Source organism: Ursus maritimus, unplaced genomic scaffold (genome assembly GCF_017311325.1).
Source record: "Ursus maritimus isolate PB19 unplaced genomic scaffold, ASM1731132v1 scaffold_23, whole genome shotgun sequence".
Taxonomy (NCBI): Eukaryota; Metazoa; Chordata; class Mammalia; order Carnivora; family Ursidae; genus Ursus; species Ursus maritimus.
Genome location: NW_024424786.1, coordinates 46,344,703 through 46,356,859, shown reverse-complemented (window position 1 = coordinate 46,356,859; position 12,157 = coordinate 46,344,703). Strand labels below are relative to the sequence as shown.

The following is a 12,157-nucleotide window of genomic DNA, read 5'->3' as shown; positions in this document are numbered from 1 at the left end:
ATGACCATCTGGGACGTGGGACTGGGTGGGCTCTTCCTGGACCAGCTGCAGAACACTCTGCCTTTGAGAGAGGTGGCCACCCAGAAGGTATTTCAGAGGCGTGCAGGGGACAGGCTCCACCGCAGTCACCGAACTGCATGGTGTCCCGTTAGCTTCCGCTTAAAACCAGGCTGGAGGAGGGTATTTGGTTGCTATGATTCAGCGAGGCGTGGTCACAGCGCACAGGGGTCCCGGGCTGCTGGCCATGGGAGAGGTCTCCTTGACCAGTGGTTCTGCACCTGTTGTGCCGAGAGCCACTGACACACACACCTCATCTTCCTCTACGCGGCCTCTATAAACACTGGCAACATGTCAGCCTAAGGGCCACATGGTGGGATCCCCAAAGGGTGTCACGGTACACTCCACAGACCTGCCAGCCACCACAGCCCTTCAGNNNNAGGAAGGCCACGCCCTGCAATCCCACTTCTGACACCACACTCTCTCTTGACTGAAACAAACAGATGTTGGTATTAAGATCTACTAATATAAAATATGTATAAAATAAAAACCAATCCCTAAGAACTACGTAACAGACACTGTCCTGAGCACTTCACACTGAGCAATGAGCCTAACGGTCCTCCTGCTATTTCTGTCAGGTAGAAATGGAAAACCATGTGCTGGTGGGTCTAGCACCCGGTGAGAGGATGGCCTCTCCGGACAGACGCGTTCTCGGGCACTGGCACATTCTGGGTGCCGGCCATTACCGGCCGGGTACTGGTGAACAAATCAGCGGCTGCGCACCTACCAGAGTCCCGGCGGAAGGGAGGTGGAGGAAGGGAATCTGATGCGTGCCTGTCCTCGGGGTGTTGAGTGCCGGCCAGCAGCAGAGGCAGGGTGGAGACGCACGGGACGGGCGTGTGCTCTGCTCTGCAGCAAGCCGGCCCCAGACCCCGTCTGTGTTCTCGGCTGACGGCGGGCCCCATGAGCTCCTCAGTGGAGGCGGAGCAGCTGCGGGCGCATGAGGCCAGCTTCAGGGAGGGGTGCCACAGCACCCCCGGCTCACGCATCTCCCTCGCCAGGGAGCGCAGCACCAGAGGTGGCCTGCCCTCACTGGTGGTTCTGCCTCCCCATCCTGCCCTCCCCCTCTCTATGGCTTAGTGCCCACTCCCCTCTGCCCTCACCCCAGGCCACCAGGGTGGGAATTGCCAAGTCCAGGGCCCCCTCCCCTGGCTGCTTCTCCCCATTCATTCTTCCCCCTCCTCCATCCAGCCCACTCCCCACCATCAAGAGTGTGATTCATCAAGGGGTGGAGGTTAGCAGGGAGCAGAGGAGACGGCCGGTGACAGGAAGAGCCTCTGCGCAGTGATGCGGGCTGGAGGAGAAAGGCAGCTGGGACGGATGGAGGCACGGGAGGGAGCATGCCAGCCTGGGGGCTCCGGCAGGACGGCAGAGTCCGGGCTGCTGGTTACAAGCACAGGTGCTGTGCGTCTGTCCAACTCCTCCTTGGTGTCAGGCCCCGGGCTACGTGTCTTCATGGGTCACATCCCTGTGCCCCCAGAATGACCCCACAAGAGCTCTGCGGCTCATCTTCAAGACGTGCTCTTTTCCTAAACTGCTCTAACCAATGAGCACAGACGTAAAACGCGTTACCGTTACGTTCTGCAGGTCAAGCCCCGGGTCGCGCGGGGCTAAGATCACCGTGTTGGCAGGGTTAGCTCCTTCGGGAGGTTCTGGGGAGAATCCATCTCCCGGCCCCTCCCAGCTTCCAGAGGCAGCCGTGCTCCTGGGCACGGGGCCCTCCCGCATCCCCACAGCCAGGGACATCAGGCTGAGTCCTTGCTGCCTGCCGGTTCTCTGGTTCCTTCTTCTGCCCCCTCCTCCAGTTTTAAGGACTCTTGTGATTATACTGGCCCAGATAATCTCTGCATTTCAAAATACACTGATTAGCCACTTAATTCCACCTGCAACTTCAACTCCCCTCTGCTGTGTAAGGTGCTGCGCTCACGGATTCTGGGGACTAGGGCGTGGACATTCGGAGGGGGCACTGTTCTGGCCCGTGCAGACTGCCCTCTAGCAAGTCCCACACCCACCTTGCATGGAAAACACACTCACTCCAACCCGGGTCCCCCAAACTCTCAGCAGCATCAAGCCAAGCCCCAAATATCACCTAAGTCACCTAAATCGGGTATGGGTGAGACTTCGAGTATGTCCATCCTACTGCAAAATCCTTCCCTTTGAAACCAGAAGTGCTACCTGCTTCCAGAACGCAGAGGTTACAGACATTCCCATCCCATAAGGGAGACAAGGGAAGGAGGTGGGCATCACCGGTCCCAAGCAACTTCAAAGTCCAGCCAGGCCTACTCCATGAGGTGCCGTCCAGGCCTGGGAAGAACCACGTGGCTCCAGGCTCTCCCTCCAGGCCGTGCTTTCTTCTAAAGAAAGGCAGTGCCCGTTTGCAGCCGACGGTTCACCAGCTTCCTGCCCACGGGGGGCTGGGCGTCCGACAGCCTTGCACTTCACCCTCCCTCCGTGCCCTTCGGTCCCAGCTGGCAGGGTTTCTGACGGTGTGAGACTCCCAAGGACGGTGCGCGTCTCCTGTGTGTGTCATGGGGATCTGCTCCGTCAGACCAGACGCGCCTGCAGGTCCATACGAGGAAGTCATCTTTTCTGGGTCAGCTTTTGCGGAGATGCAGGGGGTGTGTGCTAGCCACACACATGGTCTCTTCAAAGTGCCCTCTGTGCGACTGAACCTTCCAAGCCTGCCCAGGTTCTGAGGTATTAGCAAAAGGCTGTGCAGTTACGGCCTCGACTTGTTCTCTAGGACACTTTTTCTGACAGTGAACCTCCTGGTTTTAGTGTCTTCTGCCACTTGGCTAAGAAGCTCCCAAGTCGCCACGTGCCCGGTCCCTTTTTGTTCAAGAGCTCTGCCTTCAGTGGGCTTCCCCCTCCCACTATGAGCAGCAAGAAACCTGGCTGCCCGGTCCACACTGTGCTTGGCAATCTTCTCGGCTAAATACCCCAGCGGATGGCTCCCGAGTCCTGCCCTCCGAGAACTGTGGGGCAGAACTCAGCGGGGCTTTCTGCAACGTGACACTGCATGTCAAGGGTCCCCTTCCCTCTGCGCCCACGGACACGGTCGTCACTTCCCTGCACCTCCCCAGCAGCGCCCGTCACATTCCTGCTTCTGCGGGCAGGTGCCCGTGACGGTTTCAGGCGCTCCCCACGGTGACTCCGCCAGGACCCCTCTGCGCTGCCCCTCATTCCTGAGCGAGTCTTTGGTAGCTGCGGCATGAGCACCCACACCTCCTCTGACCGGTCATCTGCTTCAGAAAACCTGGGCTTTTTCTACCGTGCCCCTCAGAATTCTTCCAGCCTCTGCCCTGCCTCAGGCCAACGCCACGGCCACGTTTGTAGGCGTTGGTTGCAGTGGCACCCCACCCCCGGGAACACAGTCTGCATTCGTTTCCTGTCGCCGCTATGGAAGGTCAGCACAAAGGTAGTGGCTGATCTCACAGTTCTAGAAGTCCGAAGTCCGAAAGATCTCACTGGGCTCCAATCCAGGTGTCGGCAGGCCTGGTTCTTCTTGAGGCTCGAGCGGGGGGGAAAAACATTTCCTTCTTCTTCCAGCTTCTCAAGGTGTGGCACCCCCGACTCACGGCCCTTTCCCACCTGTGGTGGCCAGGTCTTTCTCACACCACCCTCCTCTGCAGACAAGGACCCTGTGCTGTGTCTCGGCTGCCGGGACAGAGCGAACAACTAGGTGGCGTGGGGGGCTGCGGGGAGCTGAGACACCACTGATTGTGCTCACCGGAAGCGGAGTCTCAGCAACGAGCCCAGCTGCCAGCAGGACCCAGGAGCGCCACACGCAGCCACCTCACCGTGCGGGCCCAGACACTGCGGCAGAGGCCAGAAGGCCTCCCCGTGGCCCAAAAGATGCTCTGGCTCTTGTAGCCGCGAGCCAGCTGGGGCGGAGAGCACAGGGCATCGCCCTTGCCCTCGGAGGCGTGCAGGCTGCCCTCATCCTGGGAGACTCTCATGGCCCGGTGACCAGTGCTGTACCCACGACCCCCTGTACCTAGGGATTCCACAACTCCTTTCTGAGTCAGAGAAACATGACTACGTGCGTCCCTGACACCTTTCTGCAGATACAGAGGTCATGCATACGCACACACGCGCACACACACGCGTGCACACTGTATCTCAGACTCCATCAAGCAGCTTGAGCTAGAAATCCCTGTCCTCTTGGCACCAGCAGTGCCCTCCCTGGCCAGGCACAGAGCCCCAACTGCTCTCAGGCCCAGCCTTGCCACCTTCCCACCCCAGGCCTACACACAGCAGCCAGACACCACTCCTAGAGACACACTGGACACAGGTATTGCCTGGCCTGCTCCCCACCCCCAGCCTGGGACTCTGGCCCGAAAGGCCAGTGGAGCCAGGCCCTGGCCCTCTACCTCCCCCCACAAGGTGCTCCCTGGCGCCTCAGGCCAAGGAAGACCCCTACCTTTGGTTCCCACACCCAGCCCTGTGCTTAAGTTCCTGAGGCCTCTACTTAGGGCGTGCATGCCTAGAGAAGGGGAAAGACCTGCAGGTGAGGCAGGGGGAGGGGCTGGGGCTCACACAGCCCAGCAGGCGGAGGTCACAGTGAGGCCCAGGCAGCAGAGGGAAGAGAGCATGACCGGGATAGGGGTGACCTAAAGGTGGCGCCGGGGCCAGACCTTGCTCAGGAGGGGCTATGACCTCCCAACTAGTCACAGAGCCAGCTGCAGGGTTTTGGGAAGCAGTGGGGTAGTGGGGCTACGCATGGGTCAGAGGAGCCCACCCCTCTGGGAGTTAACATCTGCTGGCCTCAGTGGGAGAGGTCAGGGCTAAGGGGAGGGCAAGGTCTCCCACCCGGTGACAGGTGCATCCTGGATGCTGCGGATGTGTCCAGTGATTGGGGGACAAAGGGGAGGAGGCTTCCCTACTACCCAGAGCTCCTGAACAGATAGGAACAGAGGTATGCACTCCAGTGAGACGGCAGCAGGCCCCAAGGGGTACAGCAGGGTCCAAGAGCCTTCTGGCAGAGCAGGTAGGATTGCCCAGGGGTTCAGAGCATGAGTGAGTTCAGCAGACAATATGGGTGGAACCTTCTAGAAGGGTGCACATTAAAGTCACACTGAAACAATTCTGATGTCTGCCCTCCATGTCCTCAGGAGGCAGGCCACAGTCCCAGCTGCATGGCCAGGCCACCCTCAGTCTCTCACCAGCCCTGGCGCCCTCAGCACGGGTCACCAAGATGCCGAGGATACACACAGGCGCTGACCTGAGAGAATTCTTTTTATTACGACCGAACAGGTGAGCTGAACGGGGACACCCAGCCTTCTGCCAACAGCCGCGTCTCCAAACAGGCCACCCGCCCAGGCACCTCGGTCCTAGGCCCAGCTAGTCCAGGGGCCCTCGTGGGCAGTGGGGCAAGAGAGAGGGGAACACAGTCACAGGGTCAGGGCCCCTATGAGGCACCCCTGGCCACCCCCACCCTACCCACTCTGAGCCACCGACAGCCAAGATCCAAGCAAGGCCAGGAGAGGAAGGTCTGAGGGGGAGTGGGGAGGAATCTCTAACATAGCGAGCCCAAGTCCCTCCTGGAAGGAGCCCCAGCTCTCACTGGTGTATTTCTCTCAAAACAGCAGAGCCCCCGGGGAGGGGAAGGCAGGGGCGGGGGCCACACGGAAGACCAAGGAAAGGAAAGCCCCACAAGAGAAGGAAACTCAGACCGGCAGTCCCATAAACGTTTGTTGAGCGAATGAATGAAATCCAAAGGTCCTTCTTGACAAGCGGCACTCATCCATCCAACAGGAAAACCCCGGCAGGGAGCCAGTCTGACGCGCGGCCCGCCAGCGTCTGGGGAGCCCACACTCAGTGCGCCGGGCCGGGTGGGGGGCAGCGGCAACCTCTCAGGCCTCCCGCCGAGCGTGCCCGGTGCGTGTGCGCACACACGCACCACCGTCTCTCTGCACATGTGCGCGCCTGTCCAGCCAGGGGCTCACCTCTCCTTCCCGTGGTTCTGTGCCCCTGCGCCCCCACCGCTGGCCCCATCACCCCCGCCCCCGCCGCGGCCCCCGCCGCTGCACAGCACCTCCGTGAGGTCGTCCATGACGGCGGTCTCTTTGGGGTCGAGCAAGTTGAACTCCCTGGCGAAGAGGATGAAGTGGACATAGAGCGTGTTCAAGTGTCCATGTAGCTCAAGGGCCAGGGTCTCCTTGAAGTGGGACCAGTAGATGTGCGCCAGCACGTGGAACAAGTACTTGCAGATCTTCTTCACCAGAGACTCAAAGGAGCTGGGGAATTCTCTGCCTGGGGAGAGAGCCCACAGCGTCAGCCCGCACTCCGCTCCGTCCACCAACCCCTCCGACCCCGGGCACCCACCATCGGGAAGGAGATGATCTGCAGGACTAGCCTGGAGGGTTCCTACCTGCCATGGCCTTCCCACTGAGCAGCCCACTGGCAGGCACCCGAGTGGCCTGTCACCCTTGGCCTGGCCCCGAGAGCTGGGTGCTTGCTGATCTATGCTGGCTGCCTCTGCGTCAAGGGGCCCGTGACCCTGCCACTGGCCACCCAAAGCGTAGACTTGGCCCCGGGTCCCATGTGCTTCCCTGACGCATGCTCTTGGGCCTCTACATGGCCTGGGCCACAGAGAAGGACGGGAACCAAGGTGTACGAGTACCTCCCGCCGGCCAAGTGCCGCCCCCTGTGAGCTCTGTATTGGCCTGGAGCCCCCCCCCCACCCGCCAGGTCAGGATGCAGGGTGGCTACTGCTTGCTGGCTGTCAGGCCCCCAATGAGATGGACTGCAGCAGCCCCACGGTACAGGGGGCGGAGCGGGGTGGCAGAGGCTCCAGGTCCCAGAGCCTGGGGTTGCTAGGCTGACCCCTGCCAGAGCGCACCTGCCTGGCTTTACAGTCCAGGTCACACAGCTGTCCCTGTCCCACAGGTCTGGCCCCTTCCCATAGGCAGCCACAGCTGCCCAGTAAGGAGGAGTGCAGCAGGGCAGAGACGTACCATATTTTGTGGGGAACACATCCTCGTCAGTCACCAGCTTCTGCACGGAGCTCATGACAAAATCGACGTACTGGGGAGCAGTGCACTTGACCTTCTTCCCCCGTTCATCGTACCAGTAGTACTGTCTGTGGGGATAGAGAGGCCGGTCACGGTGACTCCGCAGACACCCAGGTCCCACTCCTGGCCACCAGGGGTGGAGGTGTGGCAAGTGTCCAGGCTTCCCCTCCCAGAGCCCCCAGGGGCAGACACACTGCTTCCCACCACCTGGAGACCCTCAGCTGCATCTCCCAAGGGGTCTGCCTGCACCGATTCAGAACAACATCCAGGACGGAGCACGCCGTCTGAACACGCATGCACAAAAGTCAAGAGAAGGCATGTTTATTTTCTCTACCACGTGGCTGCAAGCTTTGCCCTTTTAGAGAGACGCGTGTTTTGTATGATTTAAAGAGGCACGGACGGCACCCTTTGCTGCTTCCCCGCCTCTTCCAGGGGCACTGCTGTGACTTGTGTGCTAGGGCGTGACCCTTGGGAACACCCCTGCTCCCCTCACTAGGAGCCACATGCCCTCCACGGGCCTAGTGGGGCAGGGGGCCAGTCTTCAGTGAGAACAGCTGGAGCACCTGCAGGCAGGGACACCGGGATTGCTCAGCGTGCCAGTCTCCCAGCTCATGTGAGCGTGGACTGCCCCTGCCCCAGCACTTCTCCCCCCAGAACAAACACAAGCCCCTGGGGGGCATCCACTTGGCAGCCACCCTGCTCTCCCCACCCTCTGCTCTGTATTCCCGGAGGGCTGCTCTGCTCCTTCAGGCTAGCTCACCAAGGGCTGGACCCGGAGCCACGGAGGGTGGGTGGCAGGGGGTGAAGGGGGGGAGAGGGAGGAGGGTGGCCTCAGTCTGCTCAGGGATGTGGTGCAGGTGGGTGTGGGGCTGCACCTGTGAGTGACTGAGTGGCCTAGACCCCAACCCTCTCAGCCCCCTGCCCCAGCCAGATGATGGGCAGGCTTCAGGCACCAGGCTTCACACAGATATCTCCCTCAGTCCAGTACCCCCCACACCCCCTCACTTAGCTGGCTCTACTTGGCCTCAGAATCAGCTTAGACTAGGTTCCCCCAAACCTCAACACCCCATCTTGCTCAGGGACCCCAGGCTGGCTCAGAGTACCCTGCCCTGATTTCTTGAGTGTACCAAGTACCCCTGGGTGAGAGCCACGAGGGCTAACCCACTCCTACCACCCTATCAGGCCTGTCCTCAGGACAGTGGGGGGTCCCCATTTCCCATGGCCAGACTGACCCTGGCCATGTGACCTCAGGACAGTTCCACCATCACTGCCTCTGCTCCAGCAAGCCTACCTCTATCTAGTAGGAACCAGGCGCTCTGCTCTGCCCCAGGGCAGGGTGTGGGGTTGACCGGGAAAGCACAGCCTCCACACTAATGGACAGGCCCTAGGAGGAGGCCAGCCCTTCATGGATAAGGGGACACAACCTGACTGCCACTCGGCACCACACCCGTCCACTTGGAGATGGAAGGTCAGGAGCATGACTGGAGCATCAGGGGGCTTTGCGGAAGGCAGACCTTCCTGCTGCACCTGCTCTCGGGCTGCTGCTGGGCACTGCCACGCACCCGCAGGGAAGCCAGGCTGCACAAGAGCCCGGAGCCAGGTGCCCCACAAGACCCAGGAACGTGAGCAGGCAAGGGAGCTACTCTAGACAAAGCCCTGAGAAGCTTGCCAAACCCCCTGCTTGTCCCCAGGAAGTGAAAGTCCAGCAGGGCACTCCGTCCCCACCACAAGGTGGCTCTGCCTGACCCTCCTCCCACCCGCCCAGACATCAGCACAGGTCAGGTCAGATCACCTGAGGACAGGAAGACAAAGCCCCTCTCTGTGTCACTCTGGAGAGCCCAAGGGGTCCCCGAGCCGGAAGTGGAGCTCGGTCTCTGGGGGCCAGGCGAGGCCCATGTCTGCAGTGAGGTCCAGAGCCAAGGCCCAATGGCCGGTGGGCGTCAGACACCTGCTCCACCGTCCCAGGGCACTGCGTGCAGATGCTGATGCGTCTGGCCACAGGGGCCAGAGGGTCAGAAAACAGAACTGCAACTAGGAACTGGGGCATGTGTCCCCACAACGTGCGGCCCAGAGAGACTAGCTCCTGAGGGACAGTGAGGACTGCCCCAACTGTTAGAAAGACGGGACACTCTGCTTTCAGTGTTCCTCTTGTTTTCATTTTTAAATTATCACACAGTACAGAGGATCCGTTCTGGCATGCAGGCCTACCGTTTCACCCATCCAGATGGCCAGGTACCTCCCACCCCAGCCGCCGGTCAGTCCCCGGCACGCCAGGGATGGCCCCTGGGGAACACCACAGGATGTCCTGAGCCGGGTTCCGGACTCCAGCCACGTCTCAGTGTGCAGCCGCGGCCCCTTCCTCCTCCAGCGTGGAAGGGCCACTGCGCCCAGCCGTTCGCCTGCTGGCAGACACCTGGCTCATTTCCACTTTGGAGCAATTATGACTCGGGCTGTTATAAATGCTCCTGGGCAGGTTTCTGTGAGCACGAGCTCTCACTCGTCTAAGGTGAACACTAGGATCGGCACCGCTGGGCCCTTAAGAGGCCACCAAACCACCGTCGGACTGGCCTGTGCATCGTTCCGCCACCACGTTCTGGCCAGCACAGGGCATGCTGTCCCCATCTGCTGCTCAAGGGGCTCGTCTGCTCTCCTGGATCCTCTCTGCTGACCTGGGTGTCCAGGCCCGGGCCCACTGGTGACCAGCTGCTGTAGACACACCTGAGCTGTGAGGGTTCTTCACATGCACTGGGAGCTGGTCCCCTCCTGGGGATGTGATTAGCCTGTGGTTTGTCTCTTCTCTCTCCTAACAGCGTCCTTCTTCAAGCAGAAGTTGTAGCTGTCGATTACGCCGGATTTACTGAGTCTCTCTCACCAATGCGCGTGCCTTGTGCCACGGCCAAGAGCTCCTCACCTCGTGCTAGGTCGTCATTTCCTCATCTTCTTCCAAAAGCCTTACAGTTTCACAATTTAGGATCCATTTGGAGTTAATTTTGGCATAAAGGTTTTGGTCAAAATGAACTTCTTTCCTCTTTCTTTGCACACAGATGACTGGTTTTTCCACCACCAGGACAGAAGACTATCCTTCCTGCATCTTTGTCAAAAATCAAAGGGCCACCTTTGTGTGGGTCTGTTTCCAGGCCCCCTGCCGCTCCCCTGATCTGTGTGTCTGGTCCACTGCCAGCCCCACGCTGTCCTGACGGCGGCAGCTTTACCGTAACTACGATCGGGCGGCGGGACTCCGCAGCTGCACTGTTCTTTCTTCAAACTGCCGGAGCTGTACCAGGGACTGTGCCCATCCACGCAGAGTCAGCTTGTCTCGAGCTGCAAAAACTCTGCGGGGCTTCTGACCGAGAGGGCAGGGAATGAGCAGACGGACCCGGGAGAGCTCGCGCTCGGCGCCCACAAGGGCAACGCGCCCCCCACTGGTGCGGGCCTCTCCGCGGCTGCTCTCCCGCCGCTCGCCCTTCGCGGCACACAGACGCAGATGCGCTTCCCCGGGGTTTATCACTGAGCAGTTGTCGCCTGGGGGCTGTTGTACATGGTGCGGTGCTCTGAGTTGGAGGCTCCAAACGTACACTGCTCGGGTTTTCTACACACACGACCACGCTGTGCACAGTAACGGGGCACTTGCAGCTCTCCACCGTGGACGCCAGTTATTCCTGGTTTCTTGCGGTACGGCACTGCCCGTCTCAGTCAACTTTGGTATTCTGTTCCTACCAAGGAACTGGTCCGTTTAAACTGTCCAATTTATGTATGTAGGGATTTTTGGTATGTTTCCTTAATATCCTCCTAGTATCTGCTGAGTTTATAGTGACACCGCTTTCATTCCTTATACTGACAGTCTGCACCTTTTCTCTTGGTTCATGCTGCAAAAGGCTTATCAATTTTATTGATCTTTTCAAGAAATCAGTTTCTGGTTTCATTGGTTTTCCTGTTTTCAGGAATCAGTTTCAGGGGCGCCTGGGTGGCACAGCGGTTAAGCATCTGCCTTCGGCTCAGGGCATGATCCCGGCGTTATGGGATCGAGCCCCACATCAGGCTCCTCTGCTATGAGCCTGCTTCTTCCTCTCCCACTCCCCCTGCTTGTGTTCCCTCTCTCGCTGGCTGTCTCTATCTCTGTTAAATAAATAAAATCTTTAAAAAAAAAAAAAAAGAAATCAATTTCAGTGATTTCTACTCCATTATTTCTTTTGTTCTGCTCAATTTGGGTTTGTTTTTTGTTTTTTTAGTTTCTTAATATGGAAGCTTAGGGTCCTGATTTGAGATCCCTCTCCTACACTAAACACAGCCTTATAAACTCCCTCAAAGCTCTGATGTGTCCCACAAATTCAGGTACGCTGCGTTTTCATTTGTGCTCAGTTTAACACAGTTCTAATTCCCTCCGAGACTTCCTCTCTGACCCGTGGATTATTTAGAAATGTGCTCATTCCCAAGTGTCTGGATTTTCCTGTTATCTTACTGTGACTGATTCTAGTTTAATCCCACGACGGTCAGATTCGGATTCTTGCGAGTTTGTGAAGAGCTGTTTTGTGAGCCGGGATGTGATCTCCTTTGGTGATTATTCATTCCATGTGCACTTGAGAAGAACACGTCCTTCGCTGCCGAGGGTAAAATGCATCCAGCCCAGCTGGCCGACAGGGCCATTCCGTCCTGTATCCTTGCTGACTTGCTGTCCACCAGTCCCGTCTGCCTCCAAGAGAGGAGAGCTGAAGTCTCCCACTCTGAGGTGACTTCTGTTTCTCTCAGTCACGTGCATGTACTTTGTGTAAAAGCTGCTGCTCGGTGCACATCCGAGATCAATGCCTCTTGATCAACTGACTCTTGTAAATATGCACTCTTCTCCATCCCTGTTGTTTACTGTGCTCTGAGGTCTTCGGTGTTTGGGACCCACGGAGCCACTGCAGCTGTCTTCTCATTGCTGTTCTAACCTACAGACCTCACTGCACGTGAACTATTTCGTGAAGGCTGTACAGCTGGCTCGGGTTAGAAATCCACTCCCGCACGGGGGGGGGGGCCCTTTACCTGTGGTTTCCCCTTCCCTGGTCATTCCTCGTGGTCAGCCGCCGTCCAGAAGCAGACGCTGC

The 12,157-nt window shown here is 58.9% G+C and overlaps 1 protein-coding gene across 5 annotated transcripts in view; it reads right to left on the bottom strand.

The window, feature by feature from the left end:
- Positions 1-5,277: 5,277 nt before the first annotated feature.
- Positions 5,278-12,157, bottom strand: part of MOB2 (MOB kinase activator 2) — a 71,244-nt gene continuing 64,364 nt past the window's right edge. For all 5 annotated transcript variants that reach the window (XM_040639676.1, XM_040639678.1, XM_040639677.1 and 2 more), the window contains exons 4-5: positions 7,017-7,141; positions 5,278-6,312 (exon numbers count right to left, since the gene is read on the bottom strand). In XM_040639676.1, coding sequence (XP_040495610.1) covers positions 6,002-6,312; positions 7,017-7,141 — 436 coding nt within the window. In that variant the 3' untranslated portion in view covers positions 5,278-6,001. The remainder of the gene's footprint in view (positions 6,313-7,016; positions 7,142-12,157) is intronic.